This window comes from Bombus terrestris, chromosome 12 (assembly GCF_910591885.1).
Source record: "Bombus terrestris chromosome 12, iyBomTerr1.2, whole genome shotgun sequence".
NCBI lineage: Eukaryota > Metazoa > Arthropoda > Insecta > Hymenoptera > Apidae > Bombus > Bombus terrestris.
In genome coordinates, this window is record NC_063280.1 from 12,695,732 (window position 1) to 12,708,317 (window position 12,586).

At 38.2% G+C, this 12,586-nt stretch overlaps 2 protein-coding genes across 7 annotated transcripts; both read left to right on the forward strand.

Annotated features, from left to right (window-relative positions):
- The first annotated feature begins 21 nt into the window (after positions 1–21).
- On the forward strand, positions 22–8,955 carry LOC100647817 (choline/ethanolamine kinase). Of its 6 annotated transcripts, XM_003399606.4 has the most exons (6): positions 38–800; positions 3,575–3,687; positions 4,323–4,802; positions 4,902–5,148; positions 7,136–7,300; positions 7,458–8,955. In XM_003399606.4, exons 1-6 carry the CDS (start codon positions 732–734, stop codon positions 7,572–7,574), a joined length of 1,191 nt encoding a protein of 396 aa, XP_003399654.1. In that variant the 5' UTR covers positions 38–731; the 3' UTR covers positions 7,575–8,955. The 6 variants fall into 6 exon arrangements, with proteins under 6 accessions (XP_012170057.2, XP_020721640.2, XP_003399654.1 ...); XM_012314667.3 differs by lacking the exons at positions 7,136–7,300; positions 7,458–8,955 and adding an exon at positions 3,141–3,267 and having other exon boundaries at positions 22–800; positions 4,902–5,668; XM_048411184.1 differs by lacking the exons at positions 38–800; positions 7,136–7,300; positions 7,458–8,955 and adding exons at positions 2,960–2,967; positions 3,141–3,267 and having other exon boundaries at positions 4,902–5,668.
- A 165-nt stretch (positions 8,956–9,120) lies between these two features.
- Positions 9,121–12,527, forward strand: LOC100650052 (kanadaptin). The gene is made up of 6 exons (XM_012314666.3): positions 9,121–10,135; positions 10,222–10,496; positions 10,574–10,716; positions 11,375–11,535; positions 11,618–11,992; positions 12,067–12,527. Exons 1-6 carry the CDS (start codon positions 9,389–9,391, stop codon positions 12,448–12,450), a joined length of 2,085 nt encoding a protein of 694 aa, XP_012170056.1. The 5' UTR covers positions 9,121–9,388; the 3' UTR covers positions 12,451–12,527.
- The last annotated feature ends 59 nt before the right edge of the window (positions 12,528–12,586 follow it).

The following is a 12,586-nucleotide window of genomic DNA, read 5'->3' on the forward strand; positions in this document are numbered from 1 at the left end:
ATACTATTGGCCATCTATAATGCGTATATTACGTGTCGAAGCTTTTTCCTTGAATTGTGTCGCATATTTGTGTCAATTTGTGCACGAGTTCGAGTTATATGCGCGAACGAGTTATTTGTTCTTTGTTTTGTAAATGTGTTCTAGTGTATTTGAAACAAGAGTCACGTAAAAAGAATAAATACGTGAACAGAGTACGCCTGCTTGTCTGTACCCGATTTGTGAACGTCCATAAAATTGTAAATCTTCTTTTATATAGTTTTATATACAATAGGAATAAAAATATTTTTACATTGTCAGTGTAATCATCGTCGATTACGATTTTTTTCAAATATTAATAAAATATAAGTAAATCGAGTCGATCGATCATCGTCCCAAGTTTTGTACGTGGCAGTGTAAGCGAGACGGAGATTCAACCAATCATCGAAATCGAAATCAAAGGAAAAGCAGTGTTGGAAGCGGCAGAGAATTTCTATCAACACAGTACCTAGAATTTTGTTTTTCTTAAACGCACATCTCTCTTTCTACCTTGCCCCCTCCTGTTTTCCCTCCCCCTTGTTTTAATGGTACCCGTGCTCCATATCTGATAGCGTGCCACGATTAGTTCTAACATCAGTTTCGTTCTACGCTCATGAAACATTAAACACCAAGTGCTAAATAGCTAAGTGTCAACGTTCAAGCAGAATTAAGCCGTTAAAAAAGACGTGGGCAGAAGTAGTGGGAGTTGACCATTTATGCAAGATTTATCGACGCTGCAAATTTTTCGAGTAACAACAATTGATAAGATGGGTCTGGGAAACAAGGTGTGTATATAATATCTACAATTCTAACAATTATGCTTGTGCTAAGATGTGATTTTTAGTGTTCTCTTTGCTGTTGTTTTACACAATGTTCGAATTCGATGCTATAAAGTACTAGATAACCTTTACATATAGGCAAAACCAACATTTCATACAATTACAAACTCTTTTTCCCTTTCACAAACCTTTTTTATCGCGTCAAATTTTTTCACGTATCCATTGCATCAGCATTTGTCGAAATTCAATGACACACAGGACCGTTTTTATCTTTATCGTAGAATGTAGATAAACGTAGATTGTAGATAAATATAATCGCAGCAATGTGAATACATTATGCATATCGAGATATATGTAGTTAATAATTGAATTTTTCAATAAATGTATAACGAATAGGGAAACTATAGGAACTAACTAGGAAAACTTGAGATAAAATACGAAACTTTAAGAAACAAAGCGGTGACATTATGTATTTTAGACTGTAGATTGTAGATATATCAGCGATGTATCATTAAGGAGGTAAAACAAGTATTTTATTGATTTTGTAAGCTACTAAATAATTCGTAGACATCGTGCATTTTTTTAACGATTATGTCCATATATCGTCATTGAATTGAAAACGGTGATTATTATTGTACAAATTTCGTATGTAAGTATCTTGGCGAATAATTATATAGCTGTTCGCAGTATAGATGCGAGTATGAAATAATCTAGCGTTTCTTTACGAGGTGATGGCTGTGACGGTCGTGAAACGAGCGAGGAACGTTATGTCGAATTCTGGCGGTTGGTGTTACCAACGGGAAATAACATTTTAGCAATCGTTCACCATTGTGATCACTCGATCTATTGATAAAGACGGGACAACTGTGATACGTTCCAATTATTTATTGTCAATGCGTTTTATTATAAAGGTGCTTGAAATTATCTTTGAGAAGCAGGGGCTCTGAGAAGATTATCGTGATTGACCGTATTTAAAGAAAGAGATGGAAATACACGTGACAATTTGTTTCCGTAGATAAATAAACGTGCATTCGAATTTAGTATTCGTCTTTCTACTATTTTCTTTCTCCTTTTTTCTTGCACATTTTTCTTCTCTGCCTTACGATACAACAGCTGGTCAGTTATATCGTAACATGATATGATCGTTCAAGTTAAGTGGGATGAATTACTAATCATTTCTGTTCGACACATTGCATTGGGTGATTCGCGCATTTCGAAGCGTTTTAGAATTTTACATTTGATCCCTAAATCTAGTACGATTGTCTACTATCATTTATCTAGTATCACTATCAGGGTCACTGTGGCGCTTCTAACGAACAATAATTCCTTTTATCTTGAACTTTAACAGCTCACTGATTGCGTTCAATGATTATATAATCGAAAGGTGGTAATTGTAAGAAAAATTTCCGAAAGCAGTTATATCTGACGATTAAACTGATTAAATTTACATCGATACGAGACACAATGCTGGCAACGATCATAACTATCATAACTATCATAACTACGTTATTATAGTTATATATTATTATAATCGAGTAAATTTTTTATTTGTAAAGGGAAATGAAAATAAAGGTATGTCTAGATGGCAAGACCGCAAACGACAGATAACTGTAACGCAGTAATAAACTTGTATTTAATTTCGTTAAGCTGAGACTTTTCGCGAAGTTTAACGTGTTTCTAAAATTGGTCGTGCTATTTATCCCCTGTCTTACTATGCGCACGAAATGATCAAATATTTCTACACAGATAGGTATTTCCGTTATCCATACACGCGTACACTTGTTTGTTTAACATGAGAAAAAGATTAGTTGGGAAAATTACAATGATTTGTCTATCTGTAGACCTGATATCGAATGCAATTTTTACTATGCTAACAATGAATAATTATTTAAAATACGAAGCAAGCCGATTCAGATGGAAAGTTTGAAAGTGAAATTGAAACGTTTGTTGTAACAATTGCTCGCTCGATAAAATTTAGCATCCCGTCTATCGATGAACTCATGAAACAAGCTATTTAACGCCATCGAATAACCCGTCTGCCAATACATATTGTACGTATACATGTTTATCGATCCTGTTTCTTTTCCGCTTCACGCGTTTAATACCTGATGTATGTATCTCGTATGTTGTTGTGTCGGTCGCAGTGCAGCGGGAAGAAATGATCGCGTAGCAGGTACATAAGTACATTCTCGTACGTAGGACGAAATATCGATCGTTATTTTCGCGCAAGTCTCGCAACGACCTGCACACCGTCGGTGATGCCAGTAATGATGCGATACACTCGCTCGATGCGTTTGCACATCCAGTTTTGTATCGCGACAATAGGAACGGATCCACCTGTTTCAGAATCGTGTCACGCCTGCTGTATCCCATCGAAACGGCGCGTTTCACGAATTTAGATCTTCGAGGGGCGTGTTCCACCTTGGAAGGAGAACAACGGGAGAAAAAAGAAAAAGGACGATCCTTGTTGTGGGTACGGTGCAGTGATACGAGAAGAAATGACGTTAGAACGATTAGTAGATTCGTTCGGTCTTTGATTTTCGTATTTAATGGCCAACGTTCGATCGATCATACCAGAGCATTTATTCAAGGATAAACGAGATAAAGCGTAAAAGAACAGAGTTCCCCTAAACATACATTTTACGTAGTAGGTGCATCGTTAATTGGTCAGTCCCCGTGAAATGCCATTTATTAGACGTATTTCGAAATCATTATTGTTAAGCATTCGTTGCATCGACTATCGATAATGATTCAGCTTTGTCCTGTCTCTTTTACATCAGATGTCCGAAGAGAATCCAGAGATGCGGGAAATGGCAGCGCGCATATGCCGCGATTACCTACACGGAGTTTGGAAACACGTTACCGCGGAGAACATGACATTGAAACGTATCAGGTTAGTATCGAGGTTGAATATATATTACATTTCACAGTATTTCACAGTATCACTTTTGACGACTGATGATACTCTTTTCATTCGCGTTTACTTTTTATTTCGCATTCTTCGATATCGACTTCTTAGTTCCCCGGTGTTTGCACGATTTCCTGTTGTAATCTACTCGCATGTACGATTCAAAGGGGAAAATCGAGACTCTGACCGATCGTAAAGTAAAGTGTCAAGCAGATAATACGCTGTGCCGCAATCGTAAGCCAGACGAAACGTCGATCAACCGTTTCTCAAATCGAAACTGTGTTGCAGTTGCATACGTAGAATATGCATCTTTCCACAACACTACATAAGTATTACGCACAATATGTATATTGTATGTCCGTGTTCGTTTCACAATATCAATAAATACGTAATAATATAATATGTATACGTGTATAATACATACACGTATACATACATAATATAAATATACATATTGAAATATATATATATATATTTATTACGTGATAGTGTGCTAGTAATAGTGTGCTGTATTGTATGTGCTTGTGAGAAAATGTGTTAATCAGTGGTAAGAATGATTGGCGGAAGATGCGCATGATCCGAATATTCTAAATACGAGGATATTATCTGATATTTTACAGCGGCGGGTTAAGCAATTGGTTGTACAATGTCCAGTTACCCGATGGAGCTGTTCCGATTCGAGGCGAACCACGGCAAGTCTTATTGCGACTGTACGGTCAGATACACGGGGAAAGAGCTTTGGAAGGGCTGATCACCGAATCGGTCATATTCACGTTACTGTCAGAAAGACGACTCGGACCCAAGTTACACGGTATATTTCCCGGTGGTCGAATAGAAGAATACATACCGGCGAGACCGTTGCTTACCGATGAATTGGCGGATCCGATTTTAAGCTGTATGATTGCCGAAAAAATGGCCCAGATACATAGTATGCAGGTTCCGATAAGCAAAGAACCAACTTGGCTTTGGGATACTATGACAAAATGGTTGGACACGACCACCGACATATTAGAAAATATTGAGGACGTCGATGTTCGACATTTGAAAAACGTCAACGCGATACGAGCGATCGACCTAGATCACGAGATCAAGTGGTTCAGGTGAGGAAACGGGGGAAGAAGAGGCTGCGGAATCGACGAAACGTAGTAGCAATTTAGTACACTGTAGTCTGTATTAACGGCAAGGAACCTATTTTTCAGATCTCTCGCAACCCGGCATAAATATCCAGTTGTTTTTTGTCACAACGATATGCAAGAGGGTAATATATTGCTACGGCAAAATACACGGAAACCAGAACTAGTTCTTATCGACTTTGAATATTGCTCTTATAATTATCGAGCATTCGACATAGCAAATCATTTCGTGGAATGGCAGTACGATTATACAGCAGCGGAATATCCTTTCTTTCATGAACGCGCAGCATCTGGTCCTACAAAAGAGCAAAAGGTAAATATTGGAGTATTTCATCTTTCGAAACATTTACAAAGAAAGAATCATGGTAAGATCGTCGCGTTTTCTTATCCTTCGTTCCGTCGTTCAACTTGTCTTGCGCCCTCATGGAGACGAACAAACGAATTACATACATACAAAATCCCCCCAGGGATCCCCGTTACCGTAACCCCGCGCTTGTTACATGATCCAATTTTACCCCATCGGTCGATACATTTTTTAATCGATTACATATACGTACATATATCGATAGCGATACCTTGGAACTGCGTCCATTTGAACGATGACACATACATACTTAACGCATTTCAAAAAACAAACAGAAACAGAGAAATGTATTCATTCGAAATTCTACGTCGGCTTTGAACAATGATCGAATCAAATCGTAAAATATTCGTATGCATTGCGAAAGAAAGGATCGGTTCCATTTATAATTTTATAATTTTTTCCTCGCACCGTCGAGAAATAACTAGAGTGAAAATAGATGGCAATCGTGTTTTGTCAACCAAAATTGAAATCGACATAGACAAATAAAATTCCCTTTGTTCCATATTTGACTTTGCCGCCGTCGCTGTAATTTTCACCGTTACCGTTAAAGTCGCTACCACTGCCACTGCCCACTGCCCACTGCCCACTGCCACTGCCACTGCCCACTGCCCACTGCCCACTGCTCACTGCCCACTGCCCACTGCCCATTGCCCACTGCCCACTGCCCACTGCCCACTGCCCACTGCCCACTGCCCACTGCTACTGCTACTGCTACTGCCACTGCCACTGCCCACTGCCCACTGCCCACTGCCACTGCCACTGCCACTGCCACTGCCACTGCCACTGCCACTGTCACTGCCACTGCCCACTGCCCACTGCCCACTGCCCACTGCCACTACCCACTGTTACTGCCACTGCCACTGCCCACTGCCCACTGCTACTGCCACTGCCACTGCCCACTGTTACTGCCATTGCCCACTGCCCACTGCCCACTGCCACTGCCACTGCCGCTGCCCACTGCCCACTGCCCACTGCCCACTGCCACTGTCACTGCCACTATCACCATTGTTGTCGCCGCTGCCGCCGTCGTTCCACCCAATTCCCTTATTAACTTGTTTCTTCTTCTCTATCTTTTTCCCGCTTTTCCTTCATTGTCTTTGAGGTTGACAAATTAAAAGCGCAAGACCAAGTTCGATCGTATGCGATGCATACGTATACCTATATCTACTCGGTCAAGCGAGTTCAAGAGTTATCGAGAGCAGATCGAGGAGCTGCTTGGCGTGTGTTGCGTGTGTATATATTAGTTTCACAGGACCACGATTCGGTGAGACAAGGCTGATGCCTGCCTGATCGGCTAATCGGAAATCGGAATAACGGGGATGGCAATATCGATCTGTGCCACTGCTATGCTATGGATCCCGTCTCGCACCGTACGTTGTGGAACCAGAACGACCGGTGCCATCACCCACTTTTGCAACATCAGTCCCGTACCTGCGCATCTACGACTCTAGAGTACTTCTACACGCACTCTCGATAGTCGATCCATAATCTACATTACTCGATAAATGTACAGTGTCTTATGGGTGGTAAAATCGCGTTATTTCCAATTAAGACACTTCTCTCACCGCATTTAAATATCCGTCTACGGTATTCAATTAGAGTGTCCCTATGAACGCATGTTTATTCCGATTGCAATTGACTCGATTTCTCAAACCGTTTAAATCTACGTACCACTTTCGAGCTACTTTTCACTGTAGATGTTTTCTCTTTACAGAAAAGCTTTTAAAGTTTATCCTGTATTTCGGACATACATACATATATAAATGTATATGTGTATACATATTTACATACGTATAGGTATATTTTTGGCTCGCGTATGTATATATGTCTATATATACATATATGTATACCACCTTCTATCTGTTCAAATTCATTTTTCAATTACTTTCGATAAACGATCGTATTGTACGTTTAGCAATTTTATATTCTTTGACAGCTCAACTTTATAAGAAGTTACTTAAGAACAGTCGGCAAAGAAGGATCACCGGAAGAGGAACGAATCATGATGGAAATCAAGATATTCTCTTTGGCTAGTCACTTATTTTGGGGTCTTTGGAGTATCGTCAACGCCAAATTATCAGAAATTCCATTTGGCTATTGGGTATGCTCGCGACACGGTGTATCCGTATTTTATGCTTTTCTCTCGTTACTTTTATTCCAAACTTTGTCTACATACACTTATTTACGTGTTCATGTCCATTACCTTTGCTCTTTTGCCTATCTTCTCCAATCATTTCGTTCTATTTCCATTGTTGCAGGATTATGCAGTTTCTAGATTAAAAAATTACCAGTATTTAAAAGAGAAGATTATGGCTTCTGGAGGATCGCCGACGATAGACAACGATGATACTGCTGAAAAAATAACCGTAGATTGAACAAATCGAGCGCATGATCGTTACGGCGAAGACCGTTTCCTCTCTGCAACGTAACGTGACAAATAAAAGTTTACCTACCATATTTTCATGCGCTCGTAATTACGTATCTTGTCAGAATCACGATTTACCGTTGTTTCGTGATACATGTTTGCGGTTTTCAACAAAAAGAAGAAAAGAGAAAGGAAGAGCGAAAAGAAAAAGCCGGAACAAAGCAAGATGTGAAAGCCAACGTGTAGACAAGTGGAAGAATGACGAGCAACGCATTGAACGCATGCACGCAAGTGGCCGAGACAGAGACAACGCGAGAGAAGGAGAGAGAGAGAGAGAGAGAGAGAGAGAGTGAGCACGAAGGAATAGGAATGAAGGGAAAGGGTTAGGCTGTTAAGAAACACGAAAAGAGAAAGAAGGAGAGAGGAAGGAAACGAGACGATGATGCCTTACTACTACGATAGACTTGTCTACGCGAACTATCACGTGCAATTTCGTTTCGTTTCGTTTCGTTTCGCTTCGTTTCGTGTCGTTTTCATTCTCGATGGATACCATCGCGACTACTATGTGGATACCATCGCGACGTGTGATTAATTAATATGACCGAAAGAATCGTCTCCCAGTTTCTCATAATGTACTCCTTTCGCCCCATAAAAGCAGTATGGGACTACGTAAATAGAAAAGGATCTCTCCCGTGGACAATCCTGGCTTACGAATTACAAATGTGATATAAGATAAGAAATGCGTATGATATCGTCCTGACATCTTAATCTTTTCAGGGAAATGCTGCTCAACTTTCAAGTCAGCTATCGATATTTTTAGTCGGATACTGGAAATCAAAAGGATCGAGTATTCCTACCGTTTATAATTACATTATACATATATACACATATACGTGCATATACGCATACATACGTACGTGTACATGTATAAGTATGTACGCATGTATGTATGTACGTAGATGATTTGTACATAACTACGATTTTGTTGTACCTGGGACGAATCATTATTAGAATTGAAATAGGAAACTGTACGCTTAACGTGTTAAACAGCCAAATCGTACTTTCGATCGCGTCTCGCGTATATATGTATATATATATGTACTTAATTGCGTTTGTATCGGATTTTTTTGCACGAGCTAAGAACATTTATGCTAAAAAACGATAGCATACATAGTAAATAAACTGATCGTCGTTATTGAACGTATGTATCTGCGACAAGTGCTGATATCAAGATATTATTGTTCATCGGTATTTTTCTTCGTGATTATCCAATGATATTTGCGTTTTATTTCTAATTCTTCCACACCGTGATATCGCGTATTTTTCATTAGTGCGACATGTTTCTCGGTTCAACAAAGAACAATATTTTAATAAAGTTGAAAGGAACTATTTCCATTCGTTTCGTTCTTACCATCCTTTTTCTCAAATACTAATAAATAATTCTGCAGAAAAACAAATATCTGTCATTTCTTTTAATGAAAATAGAGTTCATAATTATATTGTGATGTACATATCTGCATACATTTCATATTATATTACATATATCGTATTTCATTTTCTTTTATCTCCGTAAGTTGGCAATCATTGTATACAATGACATTTTCATGGCTCACGCATGCAGCGTGCACCTCGACTTTTTAGTTAATACGTATATAAGGTTAGTTGAGGTTATTGCATGTACAGTCTGTTTAGGTTGTATAAACGAACGTTGACGTTAATTGGTGCCAGTTTAAAAGTTAATTGAAAGAAGTTTTAATTTGTTCCCGGAAACAACTGACAACTTTCTACAACGTTTAATATTGGCCTCCTATTTCTTTCTTACGAATGATAAAAACTATGGAAACTACGTCACACAACCTTATGCCCAACATTCATTTCAACAATGATGAAAGAAATATAGAAGCTGAACTAAACAATGAAGAAATACTGCCCACTACTAAAATCACTAATTCTTCCGATACATCGGAAAATAGCATAGAGCTTGCAGCTTCGACAAAAGAATATTCAACAAATGACTTGTCTAAAGGTCTCAGTGATGTTGATAATATTGCAACTTTCAAGAAACCGACTGTATTAATTGGTCCAAAACGTTCTTGTCCGATATCCAAAAGCTCAGAGCGTGATATAAAGTCTCAAAAACATTCGCAAGATCAACCGATCCCGTATGTAGAACCATCTTGGGGAGGAAAGCCGGAAGGGAATTATACGATGGAAGTACTCAAGTCTGGAATGATCATCGAGACAATTTCACTCAACGAACAACATTTCTATCTTGTTGGGCGTTTACCTTTGTGCCATTTATCTCTTGTTCATCCTACTATTTCAAGATATCATGCAGTTTTACAATACAGATCTGAACAAGACAAAGAAAACGATAAAGGTTTCTATGTATATGATCTAGGAAGTACTCATGGTACTTTTTGGAATGGGAACCGCATAAAGCCTAATGTTTACGTAAGGATACACGGAGGTCATATGCTCAGATTTGGTTGCAGCCAGAGAAAGTACATTTTACAAGCTCCACCGGGAGATCAAGAAGAAGAATCTCCGTATAGCTTAACAGAGTTAAAGGTATTTTATCTAAACATTGTTCCTTTCATATGCAACTAATGCAGTTATTTTTCAAACAAATATAAGATGAAACAAAAATATTCTAGGTAATGAGAGCGTCCCAGTTGGAAAAACGGTGCATGGAAGACAAAGGTAAAGCATCCATCGAAGAAAAGGAAAGCGAAGGCATTGATTGGGGAATGGGAGAAGATGCAGACGAAGAAACAGATCTTCAAGAAAATCCTTATGCTTCTATTACGGATGACGATTTAGTTTTAGAAGATCCCAAGAAAACTCTTAGAGGATGGTTCGAAAGAGAAGGATATGACCTCCATTATCAAACAGAAGAAAAGGGATTTGGACAATTTTTGTGTTGGGTAGAGTAAGTATTTTCATACATATGAAAACAATGTGAAAGAAATATATGATACGATTAACTTAATCTCGTTAAAAATTTAGTCTCCCCACTGAAGATATCGTCGGACATTCGACGAGAGCAGAAGCCCTTGTAAAAGGTAAAAAGAAAGAAGCAGTTGTACAATGCGCGTTGGAAGCTTGCAAAATTTTAGATAAATATGGATTATTAAGGCAAGCAAATCACGGTAAGAATAACGTTTATAAAATTCTTTTTAATAAACTTTAACTTTTGTTTTCATACTTATACTGTTATGTTTTGTGTTCATATCTATACTTAATACCGTTGTACACAACATTGTTCGAGGCTTTCGGGCAGAAACCTTCGATCTTTCGCCAGCAATTAACTTGTTCAGCATCTAAAAACGCATTGGAGTTGATGTCTGTGGTGGTGGTGGTCTCTCTATATAACAAGATACCTGCATTCATGTACCGGAACGGTGATGTTCATGTTCCAGTTCATCGGTGTTGCTGAATTAGCCGCCGCTATTAATTGCTCAGCTGATTAATTAAAAAAATGTGAGGATCGTGTCCCAGATTGTGTTCACATGAAACCCGACAAAATCCAAACAATATGAACAAGGACATCGGTTTTCACCTGAACCCAATCTGGAACACGCACCTCGCATTTTTTAAATTAGATGAGTAATTAATAGTATCGGTTAATTCAGCAACACCGATGAACATCAACACCACCGTTCCGGTACTTGAACACAGATGCCTTCTACTAATTAATTTTACCGTCTTGTAAAAATAAACCGTTTTGTTTAACGGTTGGTTATTGTAAATGAGAATTTTATTTTATTTTTTTATTTATTTAGAATTTATTTATACATGTATGTACAGAAGCAAGAAAAAGGAAAACGAGGAATTGGGAAGCAGAAGATTATTATGACTCGGACGAAGACAATTTTTTGGATAGAACAGGCTCTATAGAAAGGAAGCGTGAACAGAGAATGAGATTAGCTGGAAAATTGGAAGAAAAAGCAGAAACGTATGATTCCTTGGTGAGTTAAAGCAAGTACTTCACTAATTTCGCAACTTTCAATCAACATTTAAATAAAAATGTTGTTGGTATTATTATTTTAGCTCGAAAAACATAAGGAAGTTACAAAACGAATATCACAGTTATCAACTTCGATTGAAAATTGGCAGAGTGCGAGTAGTGCGAAGAATGATACGACCGAAGAAGATGCGTTAGACGCTTTTATGTCAAGTCTAAGTTCGTTTGCTTTAACTAAAAGTGACATTGCTAAGATGAAGTTGGAATTACAAAATCTTCGAAAAGAAGAGGCAAGTTTGATTAAACTGTTAAATTTGACACAGCCTGCAAATTTACCAGCTCTTTCTTACCACGATACTATGGACCAAGATATTAGTCAGGCTAAAGCAGTCGTGCATCCTATGCAAAATGCACCAGTAGAACGAAAGAAAATTTATAACTCCTTACTTTGCGGCAAAAAGGTGAGTAAATATTTACTTTGTCCGCATTTAATCTGCCCACATTACTCTACTACCTTTATGGAATGGTTATGTAGGTGAAACAAATAAAGCAGTGTGTAACTACCAATACTGAATCACTTGAATCAAATGCAAATTCCGACACTGCGATAGAGGCAACAGCTGTAGAAGAAGTGGATAGTGACGACGATGATGAATCAATTTCAAATCCATCCCATGATTCATTATGTAAGGAAAATTTTAAATTGCAACTCTCTAATACCACTATTAAAAACGAATCTTCCGAGAAACACGAGGAGCAACAAAAGCATAACACTCAAATGACGAAAAAACATCGACGGGAACAAAGAAAAATGTACTGCGATCAAGACATACATGCAGATAATTATTCCATGTGGATTCCGCCATCGGATCAAGCAGGTGATGGAAAGACAAGTCTTAACGAGAAATATGGTTATTAAGGAAAAGCTGTTCTACCAATATTTATATGTAATTATATGTATTAATTGTTTAATATATGTGTTGTAAAATTGTTGAATTTTTTATACGTTATTACCGTGTAATTTATGATATTGTAAATACTATACTGTACAATAT

What these genes read in the sequence shown, in the direction of transcription:
- LOC100647817 (XM_020865981.2), top strand. Translation starts at nt 732, where the DNA reads ATGCAAGATTTATCGACGCTGCAAATTTTTCGAGTAACAACAATTGAT. An exon ending in AGATGGGTCTGGGAAACAAG is followed by an intron (nt 801 to 3,574) that starts GTGTGTATATAA and finishes CTTTTACATCAG; the next exon opens with ATGTCCGAAGAGAATCCAGA. An exon ending in CACGAGATCAAGTGGTTCAG is followed by an intron (nt 4,803 to 4,901) that starts GTGAGGAAACGG and finishes CCTATTTTTCAG; the next exon opens with ATCTCTCGCAACCCGGCATA.
- LOC100650052 (XM_012314666.3), top strand. Translation starts at nt 9,389, where the DNA reads ATGATAAAAACTATGGAAACTACGTCACACAACCTTATGCCCAACATT. An exon ending in ATAGCTTAACAGAGTTAAAG is followed by an intron (nt 10,136 to 10,221) that starts GTATTTTATCTA and finishes AAAATATTCTAG; the next exon opens with GTAATGAGAGCGTCCCAGTT. An exon ending in ATTAAGGCAAGCAAATCACG is followed by an intron (nt 10,717 to 11,374) that starts GTAAGAATAACG and finishes ATGTATGTACAG; the next exon opens with AAGCAAGAAAAAGGAAAACG.